This window comes from Urocampus carinirostris, chromosome 1 (genome assembly GCF_059441175.1).
Source record: "Urocampus carinirostris isolate Australia breed hairy pipefish chromosome 1, RoL_Ucar_1.0, whole genome shotgun sequence".
Lineage (NCBI taxonomy): Eukaryota > Metazoa > Chordata > Actinopteri > Syngnathiformes > Syngnathidae > Urocampus > Urocampus carinirostris.
Window position 1 is genome coordinate 495,575 of NC_142349.1, and position 16,964 is coordinate 512,538.

The following is a 16,964-nucleotide window of genomic DNA, read 5'->3' on the forward strand; positions in this document are numbered from 1 at the left end:
ATGTCAACAATAGGACCAAAAACAATTTTTTTCGGGGTGCGCCCTATAACCCGGTGCGCCTTATAGTGCGGGAAAAAATAAATAAATAAATATATAATATATATATATATAAAATTATTACACACACAGTTCAAATAGTTTTCTTTAGAACGTGTACTGTCCTAAGGGGGGTATGGGAAAAATAAATGAAAAGCTATATGTATGTATAGGTCTGTTGTCTCAGAACATTTTGAGTGGTTGAAACGCCAAAAATGTTTATAGATAGCTGGCTGGGTTGTTACACTTTAATTTCATGTTCAAATAATGCACTAGGGTTCCTACAGCTTAAGGAAAGTTAAAGCCAAGACTTTTTAATTCCTATGAAATCAACTTAAAGACTAAGAAGATAAAAAAAAAAAAAAAAAATGAAACACAAAACAAAAAACCCCCCACAAATATTTATTTAAAAAAAAAACATCGTGCTCCGTACACATTACCTCTAAACAGCTTCTACCCAATTTGCGAAGAATGAGTTCTGACTCCACATCGAACCAGACAGCCACTTCTCATTAAATTAACACTTTCATGGTCCAAAGTAAACATCTCTGTCCGTAGTTGCTATGTGTATTGTCTGAAAGCCCGACTGAAATCACATCACATGATGTTGCCACAAAAGTAAATTAGTAAGTCATGATAAAAGACAATTGATATATCTTACTAAATCGTTTTAATTTAAAAAAAAAATAAAGGTAATTAATGTGTTCACATTTTTAAGACTTTCGAAAATTGGATTTGAGACATGTCAATGCTAATTGAGGCCTTATTTTTAGAATAATTAATCCAATGCCAGTCGTTTCATCGGACTTGCGGCCGCATGTTCTGGATACTCGGGTGAAGAGAGGCGGAGCAGTCAACTGATCAACACCTGGTGGTGAGTTGTCTCTGATGGTGAGGGAAGAAGCCGGTCCGCCCAGGCGTGTTGTGACGGTCTGTTGGGAACGGCTAGCAGAACATCCTGTCAGTAAGAGTTTCAATTCACACTCAGGCATTACTTTGCCCATGTCTCAAGGGAGGTGGGGGACATTGAGTCCGCCTGTGTAGAGCCACTGCACCTCCACAATGAGAGGAGCAAGTTGAGGTGGCTCGGGCATCTGATAAGGATGCTTCCTGGACACCTCCCTCGGGAGGTGTTACGGGCTTGTCCCATACGCAGGAGGCCCGGGGCCGACTCAGTACATGCTGGAGGGATTATGTCTCGAGGCTGGCCTGGGAACGCCTTGGGATCCCGTTGGATGAGCTGGAGGAAGTGTGACATTGTCACACCTTAAGGTCTGGGCCTCCCTGTTGAGGTTGGTGCCCCCGCGACCCGACCCCGGATAAGCGGAAGGTAATGGATGGATGGATGAATTCAATGCCTTTTAAGAAATTTTAAGGATCTGCGGGTACCCTGTGTACACTAAATTGTGTTGTCACACAAAAAAAAATGCATGCCACAAGGAATAATTATGCAGTTTGTGGCTGGTGCGACTTGTACTCCGAAGCGCTTTATAGTCTGTAAAAAACAATATTTAGTTGAGCAAAAACAATAGCATAAGGGCCACCTAGAGGTTATTTAGTCATGCTGGCTAGCCAACTGAGTTTAAATAAAGATGGAGAGCTTGTGTCCTCCTCTTCCGCCATTTGTCGGAAGAGGTTGCCTGGCTGGAAGCTCTCTCGACTGTCTGCCGAGATGGAGGACGAAGAAGGCTGCAAAAGAAAGAAAAGTTATCTCATTTGTCAACGTACTTGTTTGATATGTAAACCAAACTCAACAAAATAAATTCTATTGCTGTGATTTAGTAACAGGGTTTGTACACCTTTTTCATTTGCAAATTTGAAGAACTTCTCAAGCACTTTTAAGGCTAATTTTCCCATTTTTTCCAGTGACTACAAAGTAAGAAATCAAACACTTGTTTGTTGTCTTCTTAGATGACTAAAATAAAGTCGCTGTCTTGCTGCTAGCACATATGTTGTTCCCGCCGTCACAAACATGGAAAGGGCTCTATAGGTGTTGAGTAATAATTGAGTTCAATACGGAAGACAAAAAAAGTACTGTATGTATAAAAAGCAGAAAAATGAGCCAAATTTAGACTCATTTTAATGATAGCGCTCCGAAGCAGAATGCATTTCTAAGAGATTCCTGAGCTTTTGCTTTTTCTTTTACTTATTTTAATTTATATTTCTTTTGCATGTTTTAGATGATCTGTGTCTTAATTAGTTATAATAATAGCATTGTAGTGTTTTTTTTGGTGTCGATTTTATAATTTATTAATAGCACTGAAGAGTTACTGTTTGTATTTTTTAATTTTATTTTTTTCAAATTTCAGGGATTTTGTGTTTTGTTCCACTCAAAATCTGTTCAGTGTGTAAAAGCTAAATTGTTTTGGACTTCTCATCTTGTTTTGTAGATCTGTGATTATTATAATTTATATTCCATTTGTTTTGCAGTGGGCAGTGACACTTCACATGACAACGCCATAATTACAAGCTACCAGAGCAAGCGTGTTTCTCTTTATTTATTGCGTGGTCTATTGAAACATGGAAATGCCAACACTTTCAAACATTTTGAAGCACTTCACCTAAAATTCAAGCATTTACGTGACCTTGAAAACACAACATAAAAATTCAAGCATAATTCAAGGATTTCTAGTATCCGTATGAGTCCTGCTGTTGAAAGAGAAATCACTTTTAAAAAGCAGTCCACTAAGCCATTTGTTGCAAAATGCATCATAGCTGCACTTGGCTTGCAGAGACAACATGTGAGCAACAAATGGCAAATGAACGGAAAATGGAATGCATTTCTATCGCGCTTAAACCAGTCACTAAGGACCTCCAAAGCGCTTTACTATGCACTTACACTCTCTATACACTCATACACACACTCACACACCCATTGCCAAGGCAGCCATGCAAAGCGCCTACCTAGATATCGGAGGCATCAGTGGTTATGTGTCTTACCCAAGGAGACGTCGACATTTATCTCATTTAATCATTAAAGCAGTGGTGGGCAAACTACTGCACTCGGGCAACATGCGGCCCTTCGGAATTTTTCATCTGGCTCGCCAAACAAAAATGGTCAAAATTGCAATGGCTTGTCATCATTCCTCGTGGATTAAAGGAAACTGCAGCGGTTTGAAAAAGACACTGATGATACGAAACGAGAAGAGTAGCGTTTTGGATAAAGGATTTGTACACCAAATTCAATAACTTTTTAAGGACTTTGAAAGCCAACCCTTCAATTTCTTTAATACCATTAAAAGAAAAAATCCGTAGTGAATCATGTATTTTGCACAGCCACAAATAGTATCTGGAATCTGCATATGCGATTTTTAATCTTGCGTGTGCATTTGATTTTTAGAACATGAGTAATTTGCAAATATATTTGTTGATCGAGACCAGGGGTCGGCAACCTATGACACGCGTTCCAGCAGCGGCACAAGAGGGGTTAACCAGTGGCAAATGAGAGCACGGCAAAGTAATAGTTTTTTTTTAAATGCGCATTTTTACCTGAAATTTAGACATTTTCATTGCGCGCTGTGTTGTTTAGCGGATTTACGGTGAGCGTGTGCCTGCGCGGTGTTTTATTATAACTATTGAATGAATGAATGAATGAAAACTTTATTTCGAACATAAAAATAAAAACAGGACAAAAACAATGAGTCAACAACGAAATAATGTCACACAACATGTTCGAAAAGGGGTAGTCAGAAGCAGATGCTTATTTTTCCTACCCCTTTATCTTCCCTATTAAATACATTTTATAGATAGCTCCTCTTGTGTCTAATACAACAAAATCTCATGGATATACTTATTACATAGGTCAGATATCAATAATTATAATAGTTACAATAATCACATATTTTATACACTAATCTTCGCAATACCCATCCCTCAACGTCATAATGCGCATAATGTCACTGCGGCACCAGTGATAATATCAATAAAAATAAACACAATACTTATAACAGTTCTGATGTGATAATAGCACAATAACAACAAGTTAGCCATAGTTTGAAGTGCAGTATTTCCAGTCTCCCTCATATCCCATTTTCTTCATCTCTGTATTTCGCCAGTAATTAACTAATAACTATTACTATTATTATTAATAGTAATAGTTATTAGTTATATATTATATATATATATTAATATATAGTTATATATATTAATATTATGAGAAACGTCTGAAACTCTTCAAAATCACCGTGCTGACATATTTATGTCCAAGAAGGTTACCCTAGAAGTCACAAGTCAGTATCTCAAACAGGGTCCATTTTAGAAAAAGAGTCAGATTTTGGCAGGTAAAATGACTGCAAAATGCCCCCCCTGCTAACTCCTGATCAAAAAGTCCAAATAACCCCAAACTACTCAAAATAAAGATGTTTATTGAAAGGACCAAAAACGGCCCGCAGCCGGGGTACAGACGGGAGCAAAAAACAGATGGGAGTCAGGGCCGAAAAAGGCCCGCCAAGCGAAAACTGAGGCCCGCAGACGGACCAACAAACGGGGACAGAAAGGAGTGGGTTCGAACAGGGACAGAGGGCCAATCAGAGTCCAGGGCAGTTGGCGCCAATGCAGAAAAGGACAGGATGCAAATGTGGGTCTGACTTCCAGAAAAACATGGCTTTTGGGCAATTTATTCCATATTAACTGTGGACAATTCTGTGTACGGTGGGCCTGGGAACCCTGAAGACCCGTGACACCACACGGTAGGACAGTCCAAGGGCCAGCCAGTACACGTAGATCAGGACCTCCAGCCATGGTCCTGTTCCCTCTTAGGCAGATCTGGCAGGGCCCACATGACCTTCTTGCGCAACCTTAAGTCCTGAATGAGTTCTGACTCCACATCGAACCATAAGCACAGGATGGGAACATTCCTGTCCAATCTGTCCACACTTATGGGACGGCCACTCTGGAACACAATAGACATAAACAATTTAGACATAAATGTGGGCATAGAAAAGAAAAAGACAGCTTTTACTGTGATGTAAGCATCATGAAAAAATGTTGAAATGACCTTTTTTATATCCAATGACAACTCTTCTGAATTAAATTCCTTATGAACTAATGTGTTTGGGTCGTACAGGGAAGTTTGGTGATGATATTATGTCAGCTTAAGGGTCAGGTGGACTGTTCTTGTGTTAGTTTACTTTTCATCATGTCACACATTAAAGACCCCTACTATATGTCATAAAATGGCATTAAGGTTGTCATTTATGTCTACACAAACATAGGGTATTATGTGAACCTGCGTTGTATGTTAACCCTTACTGTATTTGACCAAACGGGTCATTTTTTTTAATGAGTGTACGTACCTTGTAAAGATGAATCAGCGCTACATAGCGCCGAAGCTGTCTTCAGTACAGCACATTTCTCCTCCGTTGATTGAAGGCACGGAAAAGGTGATGAGCTTCCAGGCAATCGGTAAAAACACAGTTGTAGCAGGCATTTTTAACGTTGCACGAACTCTCCAACTGCCACACCACAGGTTGAGACTCGAGTTGTTTACATGTGACGTAGACCAATACGTCACTGAAGTCTACAGCCAAATCGTATTACAGCCATCTACTGGACTGGGGTGGAACCTTGCAAGTCTCGTCCAATTTCTTAGGGGACAATCATCACTTTGTACTCCACTCACCGAGGACACTTCGCTATAGAGGGACCTCACTGGAGGGTTCTCGCCAAGTGAGAGGAATGGGATTGGGCCAATAAGTCCCCGTTTATAGGCAGTAAATCTGATATTTACTTTTGTTATAATTTTGTAGTGTTTTTGTCGAATATTTTTTTTGTAGACTCAGAAAGGGACAATGGGGATAACGTTGGCACCGAAAAAACGTTTTTATCAGTAGTACTTTATTAAATGTAAATATATTGTCATTATATTTTGACTATTTTTGTTTGGTGGGCTTGATGAAAAAGCCCGTGGGCCATAGTTTACCCATCCCTGATGCAAACCATAACTGAGAAGAGGAGGCCTCACTCACCAACTGGTTTGGTTCAATGGAGCATTTTCTTGTTGACTTTGATGTGCGCGTATCAAACATGCTGAGGGGCAACAACCCAAACCTGAGCAGGACAAAACCAACAGATACAATGAAGAGACTGATGTGTTTTTTATTTTTGAATCTCTTGTTGTTGATTCAGATTTTAAGATAATGAAAATGTACAACAACCATATAACTCATCAAGTGCCAGACGTTTCTCTCAAATGGGAAGCGCACGGGGGCAGCCAATTTTTGGCATTTTAACATAATTTTGAAGGCCTACAGAAATGTTTGCTCTGTAGTTCTTTAGGACACTTCAGAAGAAAGCTTCAACCCTCATCTTTCATTCATCAAGTTTGTTTGTTTGGCCCTTAATCACTAAGAGTCTCAAAGTCACAAGCTGAGACTCCTGGGCTTCAACACCCCCCTGCGGAACTGGCTGCTGGACTTCCTCACTGACAGACCCCAGTCAGTGCGGATTGGTCGGAACATCTCCGATGTCATCACCCTCAGCACGGGCTCCCCCAAGGCTGTGTCCTGAGCCCCCTGCTGTTCACCCTGATGACACACGACTGCGTCCCTAGGTCAGCCACAAACCACATCGTGAAGTTTGCGGACGACACAACAGTAGTGGGCCTCATCAGGGACGACGACAACCTGGCCTACAGAGAGGAGGTGGAGCAATTGGTGGGCTGGTGCAGAGACAACAGCCTGGTCCTGAATGTTGACAAAACTAAGGAGATCATTGTCGACTTCAGGAAAAACCAGCCCAACCATGCCCCACTTTTCATCAACAACAAGGCTGTGGAGGTTGTCAGCAGCATCAATTTCCTAGGGGTGCACATCACAAACAAACTCACCTGGTCCGTGAACACTGCATCACTGGTTAAGAGGGCAAAGCAGCGCCTGTACTGGAGGATGTTTTGTTTTTTTGCACTACTAGGAGTTCTTTATACCTTGCCACTCCTTTGCACATCTGTTCTCCGTACTACAGTGTTATTGTTACTGTACAGTGACTTCTTTACCTGACTGCCCATTTTGCACATCTGGTTAGCTGCTACTCTTCCACTCTTTGCACTACTGTATAATACTATACATAGCCATAATTATTTAGTATATTATTAGTACTTCAATACTCCAACTCAATACAACTTTTTATTTATATCTGTACATTCAAGGAAACTGCGCGGGTCAGATGTATCGACATTTCGTTCTGTATACACGTGTACTAGAATGACAATAAAGTATATAATAATTAATAATAATTTCCTTTGTATTGTCATTCTTTGTAACAATGTACACAGAACGAAATGTCGATACACCTGACCCGTTGTAGCGAGTCGATGCAGCCGCAGCCAACAGAGGGCGCCGCCATTATACCAATTAGGTATGTCTCGGCCGAGGCGCGAACCAGCGACCTCCCAGTCTCAAAGCGGGCACACTACCATCTAGGCTACTGAGCTGGTTGAATCTGAAAGGGAAGTACAGACTACATACTCACAATCATACACTTTCTCTTGCACTGTCACTTTTTTGCGTTACCGCCATCTCGCGCTACCACTGTCTCGCCACCTTGTCTCGCCACCTTGTCTCGCCACCTTGTCTCGCCGCCTCGTCTCGCCGCCTCGTCTCGTCTCTCTCCCCGCGCGCTTCCTCCCCACATGTTCCCCTCACCGCACATTCCCTCACCGCGCGCTCCCTCTTTTACATGTTGGCTATCAAGGAGAATGCTCCTGAAAGGGTATTTGTACGTTAGGGCACTTAACAAGTTTATGTATTTTGATGTGCAGGGCGAAGCTGTGATAGAGAGCAATAAATTTGAAAAAAAAAAAAAAACTTTAAGTATGATCCTTTTTACATGACTAACCTGACTTGAGTGTTGGCCAAGGGAAGGATGTTATACGTCTCTTGAGTGTTTGTGTTGCTGCTACGTGTGGCAAACTGCTTCTCTGAACCAGTCACTTGTCCATAGATCACCTGGAATCAAACATTTGCAGACATATCATTTAAGGTCAGAAAGGTAAAATTGGCAAGGGATTAGGGAAGGACTTATTTTTGTAGTTCAATCTAGAATAAACATGGTACAGTGTTTCTTGTGATATTTTGTTCCTTTCATTTTAACTGATGAAGAATTAATTTAAAAATTAGAATTTACTTTTTTTGTAATTCTTTGTAACCATGCACACAGAACGAAATGTCGATACACCTGACCCGTACAGTTAAACTGTAGCGAGCCGATGCAGCCGCAGCAAAACAGGGCGCCGCCATTTTAGACCCAACTGCTGTGTTGGGAGTCATTAAGGGACCAAACCCCCCAATTCCAACACCTAAAGCCAAGCAGGGAGGCAATGAGTACCAATGTTGTAAGTACCAATGTTGTTGTAGGTATGACTCGACCGAGGCTTAAACCAGCGACCTCCCAGTCTCGGAGCGGGCGCCCTACCATCTAGGCTACCGAGCTGGTATGTAAAAAAAAATAGCGAGCCGATGCAGCCGCAGCCAAACAGGGCGCAGCCATTCTTGTCATTAGGTGACCAAACCCCCCAATTCTAACCCTTAATGCCGAGCGCCAAGCAGGGAAGCAATGAGTACCAATGTTGTAAGTCTTAGGTATGACTCGGCCAAGGCTTGAAGCAGCGACCTCCCAGTCTTGGAGCAGGCACCCTACCATCTAGACTACCGAGCTGGTTGACCACATTACTTGACATCAATTCTAGCCTTTTTCCTGGCAAACCATGCCACTTTGAGCTCTTTTTCCACATTTTGTAATCCTCTGGGACAAATGTTAGAATGAAATAGAATAGTCTATATTGTTATTAATTTCAATATTGTAAAAGATTGTATGCAACGAAAGACATGGCACTGAATAATAAAACGAATGAGGTTTTGTATTATCAGGGTTCGTATAGCTTTTTCATGGCCAAATTCAAGCACTCTTTAGGTACTTTAAAGGGGCCAGTTTTCCAATTTCTATAATAAAAGAAATTTGTTGTGAATCATGTATTTTGTAGAGCCACAATTATATCTACAAGTCTTGAATTTGATAACCGCAATTTACAGATGCAATTTTTTAACCTGCATGCGCATTCATCAAGACATGTTTTTTAAGTCTTTGTAACTCGCAAAATTATTTGCGGATCTGAACGATGCGTGTGTAAATATTTTTAAGACAAATATCTCCCCAAATAGGTGTTGGGTGAAAATTGAGTATTTAGTATACGTAGCTTACATTTACAGTTTCAGGAAGTACCTCCCATTACACTTTACCACTTTAAAGGGGCCAGTTTTCCAATTTCCATAATAAGAAGAAATTTTCATAATAAGAAGAAATTTGTTGTGAATCATGTATTTTGTAGAGCCACAATTATATCTACAAGTCTTGAATTTGATAACCGCAATTTACAGATGCAATTTTTTAACCTGCATGCGCATTCATCAAGACATGTTTTTTAAGTCTTTGTAACTCGCAAAATTATTTGCGGATCTGAACGATGCGTGTGTAAATATTTTTAAGACAAATATCTCCCCAAATAGGTGTTGGGTGAAAATTGAGTATTTAGTATACGTAGCTTACATTTACAGTTTCAGGAAGTACCTCCCATTACACTTTACCACTTTAAAGGGGCCAGTTTTCCAATTTCCATAATAAGAAGAAATTTCCATAATAAGAAGAAATTTGTTGTGAATCATGTATTTTGTAGAGCCACAATTATATCTACAAGTCTTGAATTTGATAACCGCAATTTACAGATGCAATTTTTTAACCTGCATGCGCATTCATCAAGACATGTTTTTTAAGTCTTTTGTAACTCGCAAAATTATTTGCAGATCTGAACGATGCGTGTGTAAATATTTTTGAGACAAATATCTCCCCAAATAGGTGTTGGGTGAAAATTGAGTATTTAGTATACGTAGCTTACATTTACAGTTTCAGGAAGTACCTCCCATTACACTTTACCACTGGGAAGCTCTACCTCATTTTTTAAGAATAAATAAATGATCTATATAACTCTTGCACTAATACACATTCACGGTGCCCTTTCTTAGATGTAGTATGTACCTGTCGACTTTTGCGCGACCCGCAGGGGGCAATAACGATTCATTGGACGATGTCATACAAACTAATGCCAGCTGCTGTCAATCATGAGGGGAAAAAGAAATGCAATGGCAAAGCCAAGCCAACAGAGAGCATTTTTAAGCAGATTTGTTGAGAAATCTGCAACCATTTTAATCATTTACAAACATTTCATTTAAAAGTCAAAATTTCAAGCGCCCATAATAACCCTGTATTATGAACTAAGATGTATTAATTAATTTCAAAATGTGTTCAAACTGTATTTTGAAGAAGTCTGTGTAAAAAATGATTTTTTCCAAAACTGAGCCAAAAAACACGTGAGCTCCTCATTTTGGGCAAAAGGGGTCACTGTACTATTTTCTGACAGAATTAGTCATCCAGTATTTATTTGTTTACACAAAAAATATTTGAACCAAATCCACCAAAAAAAATAAACTCCGCAAAGGTCTGCCAGGGGACATCAGGCCTAGGGGTACCCTTGATATCCATAAGAGGAGGCTTTTAACTAATCATTTGGTTTGATAAACTTTTACTGGAATAAGTATTACAATATACAGTGGAACCTCGGTTTTCGAATGCCTCTCAGTTTGAACAAATCAGTGTCCGACCACAAATTTAGAGAACTTCTTGCTTCGCTGTTCGGTCAAAAAATCTGAGTTCGAACGCCGGTAATGCGCTAGTGCGTATGCTAGGGTGCGATGCTGAGCGGCGTTTGGGTGTAGATCGCCCCCCACCCCTGGTGACCAACTGTTATCACGTGCAGACGTGCTTTGTTCGTTTTGCTTTCGCTTTTAATATAGGTGTACGAAGTGTTTTAGCCCCTAATTATGCCTCCGAAGAAAGTCTGTGCAAGCAGCAAAGTTGCTACAGGTGAAAAAAGAAAAGTAGTGCGTACAACTATTTCATTTGAGAAATAAATAATAGCAAAATATGAAGGAGGTGTGCGAGTGTCTGGTCTTGCTAGGGAATACCCCACCGCCCACCTGGGCCTTCTGCTGACCACCACAAGGGTAAGAAATCCTATTCATAATTATTTTCTTTATCCTTTTTTTATTTTTACACGTTCGTGTTAGCGTAATCTTTCGTACATAAGATTACGATAACGCGAACGTACGATTAGCCTGGGTTAGCGTTATGATTCGAGGTAAACATTCAGGGTGTTGGAACTGAGCCAAAAATTCAGGGTGTTGGAACGGAGCCCCCTTTCCAATGAACCGCTCACCACTTGTTGTGGAGACCCGGGTGCTAAATGACTTGTAAACGACCTGTTTTTTTTTTATTTTTACACGTTCATGTTAGCGTAATCCTTCGTACGGAAGATTACGATAATGCAAACGTACGATTAGCCTGGGTTAGCTTTATGAAAACGTTAAACAGTCAAGGTAAACATCCAGGGTGTTGGAAGGGATTAAAACTATTTACATTATTTTTAATGGGAAAAATGATTTAGGTGATCAAACAAATCGGTTTTCGAACAGGGTTCTGGAACGGATTATGGTTGAAAACCGATGTTCCACTGTATTTTACATTTTTATGTTTAAGTTGTCCAGTTTTTTATTTATATCAGTATTTCCTCATTGAGGGGGACGTCCACACTGAGAGAGTAGAGTAAATTGGCTGAAAATCCTGCAGCCATCATCTGAAGGATTTTCAGTGTGGCTGAGCCTCACTCATTTCCCTTTCCTGACATGATAATCATGGGCCTTGCCATAAATGTATTTATTTATTTTCTTTTTTTTCATTGTATTATTCCCTTGGAACAGTTGTATCTGTGAATTTGGTGTTCTGGGATTTTGGGCGAGATGAAAAAAAAAAGGGGGGGGTTTGTTATTTTCTGATTGTTCACTCAATGTTTTTATACAGCACTTTGAGTTGCAATACTTTGCCTTAAAAGAGTTTGATAAATACATTTTGATTGATTGAGTAAATATTTGCTTATGTTTAAGTACAGTACCGACGTCCTTTGAAACAGCCGACTGAGGTTTGCATTCAGCGGTTCCGTGAACACATCCAGGTCAAAGGGGTCAATGTGACTCTCAAGCCAATTGCAGACCTCCTGCATCCTAAAAGCCAAAATGTTTTTTTTTTTAAAAATTGTTCTAAATACTTACTTGTCGGTGTAATGTAAATCATATATGTTGTAACCTGTGGTCTTGATGGGATTTGGAGTTCTTGCCTTCTTTCATATTGGCAGACAAAGTTGCGTTAAGATAGCGAAGGTCAAACATCAGTTGCAACGCTCTGTTTTGAGTCATCGGAAATGCGCCTTTCTGAAAGAGTGCCTCCTTCAACATGAATGCTGCTTCTCGTTCCAGAATATTAATTTTGGGAAGTCGGTGGTGAGTTACCTCTGGTGTCTGCTGTATGAGGCTTTGGTAATGCTGCAAGACATGATCGAGGCAAGCTCCTACAAGGTCCTGCAGTGTGAGCTGGGGCAGGGCATGGCCGCCCACCCTGTTCACCTCCACACACAAGTCAAAGAGCAGCGAGTGGACAAACAAAGATGGCTGCAGAAGACATAATAAAGGAATGTCAACCTACTTTAAACATTTTAAATGTGCTGAACCTTCAAAGAAGGCTAACAGAACAGCCTACCTGAACAGGAAGACAAACTTTGGACATTACGCTGCTCCCTGATTCCGTTTCCTCTTGAATCTCAAAGTCTTCCCAGCTTGTTGAATATGTCAAGATATCACCAGCCGTATTGGCATGAAGAGCTGTTCGAAAATTCTCTAACAACCTCTATAAAGTTATTAGAACAGCATTCGATTACAAACTTCACAATAAAAAAAATCATAGGAGCAAGTGTTAACATTCAACCTAAATTTTAAAATATAAAACACAAAAATATTATTGTTAATCTAATCCAGGGGTCACAGTACCTTTTGAGGCTAAGAGCTATTTTATTGTCAAAAACTACCTTAAAGGTGGGGTATCTCGTCTGAAGCATTTGTAAAAAGTTCAAAGTTAAATATTTTCCATATTAAGTATGTTTTAACAATGCCAAAGTGGGTTTAAAGAATCCTTGTGATTCCTTTCCACCATGCCTATCTACTTAGCTTACTTTTAGGTTTGAGAAATGGAGGCTGGAGGCGTGCCGGAGAGTGACGTTATGCTTTTTTGGCAGAAGAGCATGATAAAATAGTAAGTGGAAGTAAGAAAAGGCCTGCCTCAAGTTAAGTCCAAATTGCAACCCAAACCCAAAGAAAGATGAAAAAAGAAGAGTTTAATCGAGCGTCCCAAAGGCTGCATCATTACTTCAATCCAAGAGATGGTTGCAGGGAGTAACAACGTTCCAAATTCCATACAGCTCCTTTGAGGGCTACCACTTTCATTTTCAAACTAAGTCATCACGTTATTACCATGTTGTTACTGTGACATTATTGTGTTATTAGGGTTGAAATAGCCTCACGTAACCACTTGAGCATCCTCCCAGTTAGAAATCCAAATTTCTTAGAAAATCCCAATGACCCATTGTGGTGGAGAAAAGTCATGTTGACATCAGACTTTCTAAAAGTCTTGGCAGACAATTAAGTTTCCTTAAAAGAGCATGGGACCTGCCAAGACTCTCTGAGCAAACTGAGGCGAAAACATTTCCAAATAAGGATACGACAACACCTTCCTTAAGAGAAAAACAATTCCGAAGATGATACGCAAGTCCTCTCGCAGGACCGGGCCCACTCTCGGGTTTTATCACTTGAAGCTATAAAAGCTTTGTTATCTCTAAAGTTCTTTGAGTTCTTTGGGACGATGCAATAAAGAACATCCCTCTCATGACGCCGGCATCCTTGCATTTCTTTGAACGCATGCGAGAAGAATTAATAGATTCTCGAGCCTACATTTTCTCCAACATTTGAGTTCTACACTACAGTAGAAGTTTGGGCTGACTGGTTCCTGATTGGCCGTCAGGGTGCAGCTCTAAACATCAAACCAAACGACTTCACCTCGCAGTGGTTCAGAGTGCCGGAATCAGAACCACATATTGCATTAGTTGTCAGCAAAGGATTCAGATCTAAAGACCTAGGTCCCATGGTGAAAGCAGCATAGAGCGTGAGATGGATTGAAACTGAGGATTCGGAAATGACGATCTCAGACGAAGGAGGTATGGTGAGAATACCGTGTGAAGTGAAAATGGATGCGAAACCTTGGGTGATTACCATACCAGAGGCGACACAAGCTGTTCAAGATGAAGAAAAACAAGAGAACGTATTGAGACAAGAAATGCTGAAACATGTTCCGAAGGAGGTGTGGTCAACCACGACACCGATGTTGGATTGGTAAAATCAGCAAATCCAGCTGAAATAAAATTGTAACGGGGAACGAAGTTGCCATTTCGACCACAATATCTGCTGAAGCCAGAAGCGGAAGTGGGAATACAGAAGACGATCGACGGACTGCTCAAGGCTGGAGTACCAATTGAGATGCCAAGTCCATGCAACTCTCCGATTTTTCCAGTTCTCAAATCGGGCAAATCTAAATACAGATTGGTGCATGATTTGAGAGCGGTAAATGAGGTTGTCCAGGATTGGCCAGCTGAAGTTCCAAATCCAAATACCATCCTTACAAATGTGCCTCCAAACGCAAAGTATTTCACAGTAATTGATCTTTGTTCAGCATTCTTTAGTATACCGTTATCTGAAGACTCATGGTATCTCTTTGCATTCACATCCCGAAGTAAGCAGTACAGTTACACACGGTTGCCACAAGGCTTCAAACACAGTCCTCATATGTTCAACCAAGTACTACGTAATGACCTGGAAGGCCAGGACATCGATAGTACACTGATACAATATGTTGATGACCTGCTAATCTGCTCAGCAACGCTCGAAGAATGTCATAGAGACTCAATCAGAGTCCTACAGAGACTGGCTGGAACAGGACACAAGGCTTCACAAGCCAAATTACAATACTGTCAGCCGCAAGTGGAATATCTGGGAGGACTCATCTCACAAGGAAGCATTGCAATGACACCAGAGCAGCTCGAGGGAGTCAGCAAAGCTCTGAAACCTCAGACGGTCGGACAAATGATGACCTTCCTTGGAATGAGGGGATTCAGCTCAGAGTGGATTGAGGACTACGCATGGAAGACCAACCCATTGAGGGACTTAATGAAAGAAGCAGGAACAACGATGCTAAGAGCAAAACTACAATGGACAGACATTGCGATGGACGCTTTCGAAAACATCAAGCAAGAAATGCAAAGAGCGCCTTCTCTGGCAACACCGGACTACACAAAACCATTTATGCTATACTTAGCGAATCGATACAATATGTATGCTTCAGCTGTGTTAATGCAAGAGACGTGCAGTGGCAGACAAAAACAGCCAATTGCCTACTACAGGACCAAACTTGACAATGTGGTGCAAGGATGGCCGCCATGTTACCAAGGCTTGGCTGCAGTTCATTATGCATATGAAAAGGCCACAACGGTAACTATGGGCTATCCAGTAATAATTTACACCCATCACAAAATCTCAGAACTGATAAATCAAGGCAAGTTTGTTGTTACTCAGGCCAGATCTCTGCAGTTCATGCCACTGTTGACATATTGAAAAGATGTAATACAACAAATCCGGCTAACACCATACCGTTTGAGTTCGAGGGTGAGGCACACGAATGCGTTGCAGACACGATGAAGTACAGGTTGCGACCGGATTTGGAGTCCACCCCGCTACTAAATGCAGACCTGACAAATTTTGTTGATGGATCGTGCTTCCGAGATTACCAAGGAAATCATGCTGGGTACGCAGTTGTAAGGCAAGAAGCTGAGCAGTATGTGACGCAGAAAGCAGAAAAATGTGAACAGCCCTGTTCGGCTCAGCGTGCAGAACTAAAAGCCTTGACAGAAGCGTGTAAGCTTGCAAGAGGAAAAACTGCAAATATATACACCGACTCGGCATATGCACATGGAGTTTGCCATCATTTTGGAACTGTTTGGAAGCAAAGAGGATTCAAAAAATCAACATCATCAACAAATCACGGAACTAATGTCTGCAATGATGTTACCATCGAAATTAGCCATCATCAAGTGCCAGGCACACAGAAGAGGAGATGATGCAGTGATACGTGGGAACAATGCAGCGGATGAAGCAGCCAAAGAAGTGTCAAAAAGCAAAGTTGCTGTCCTCGCACCTATGGTTTCACTGGAACCGGTAGCAAAGCCAGAAGATATATTCCTGATTCAAGGTAACACAAGCCTGAACGAAAAGACACTGTGGAGAGAGAGGGGTGCTACCTGTGATGATAAGGGACTTTGGAGATCACATGAAGGACTGATTATTGCTCCTGTGTCACTGCTGACTATGTTGATATCGGAAGCGCACAATATCAGTAGCCTAGATGGTAGTGTGCCCGCTTTGAGACTGGGAGGTCGCTGGTTCGCGCCTCGGCCGAGTCATACCTAATTGGTAAAATGGCGGCGCCCTCTGTTGGCTGCGGCTGCATCGGCTCGCTACAACGGGTCAGGTGTATCGACATTTCGTTCTGTGTACATTGTTACAAAGAATGACAATACAAAGGAAATTATTATTATTATTGTGCAAGGGGGGGAGGTTGTAAAAAAGCTGAAGAAACAAGGTTACTGGTCTCCATATTTACAGGCCACGGTAGACGAAGTGCTCAACCAGTGTGAAATCTGTGCATAGAATAACATCAGAAAATGCGTACGGGCACCGATTGGATTTGTGCCAGTCCCACAGGGGCCTTTTAAGCATTTAGTTATTGATTATGTAGATATGATAAAGACAGTCCAAGGAAAACGATATATGCTCGTCGTGATCGACCGATTTAGTGGTTGGGTTGAAGCAGTGCCATCAAAAGATCTAGGTACGGAAACAGTAATTAAGTTTTTGATCAGAGAAGTTATTCCGCGATTTGGCATACCGTCA

General features: G+C 41.0%; 1 protein-coding gene across 4 annotated transcripts in view; it reads right to left on the minus strand.

Moving 5' to 3' along the window:
• Positions 1-425: 425 nt before the first annotated feature.
• The window catches only part of cog1 (component of oligomeric golgi complex 1), a 70,058-nt gene continuing 53,519 nt past the window's right edge, over positions 426-16,964 (minus strand). For 2 of the 4 annotated variants that reach the window (XM_088330387.1, XM_088330190.1), the window contains 7 exons: positions 12,673-12,819; positions 12,426-12,584; positions 12,223-12,347; positions 12,032-12,140; positions 7,870-7,979; positions 6,003-6,084; positions 426-1,725 (listed from right to left, as the gene is read on the minus strand). In XM_088330387.1, coding sequence (XP_088186513.1) covers positions 1,588-1,725; positions 6,003-6,084; positions 7,870-7,979; positions 12,032-12,140; positions 12,223-12,347; positions 12,426-12,584; positions 12,673-12,819 — 870 coding nt within the window. In that variant the 3' untranslated portion in view covers positions 426-1,587. The remainder of the gene's footprint in view (positions 1,726-6,002; positions 6,085-7,869; positions 7,980-12,031; positions 12,141-12,222; positions 12,348-12,425; positions 12,585-12,672; positions 12,820-16,964) is intronic. The other 2 variants (XR_015849923.1, XM_088330303.1) reach the window with 2 other exon arrangements.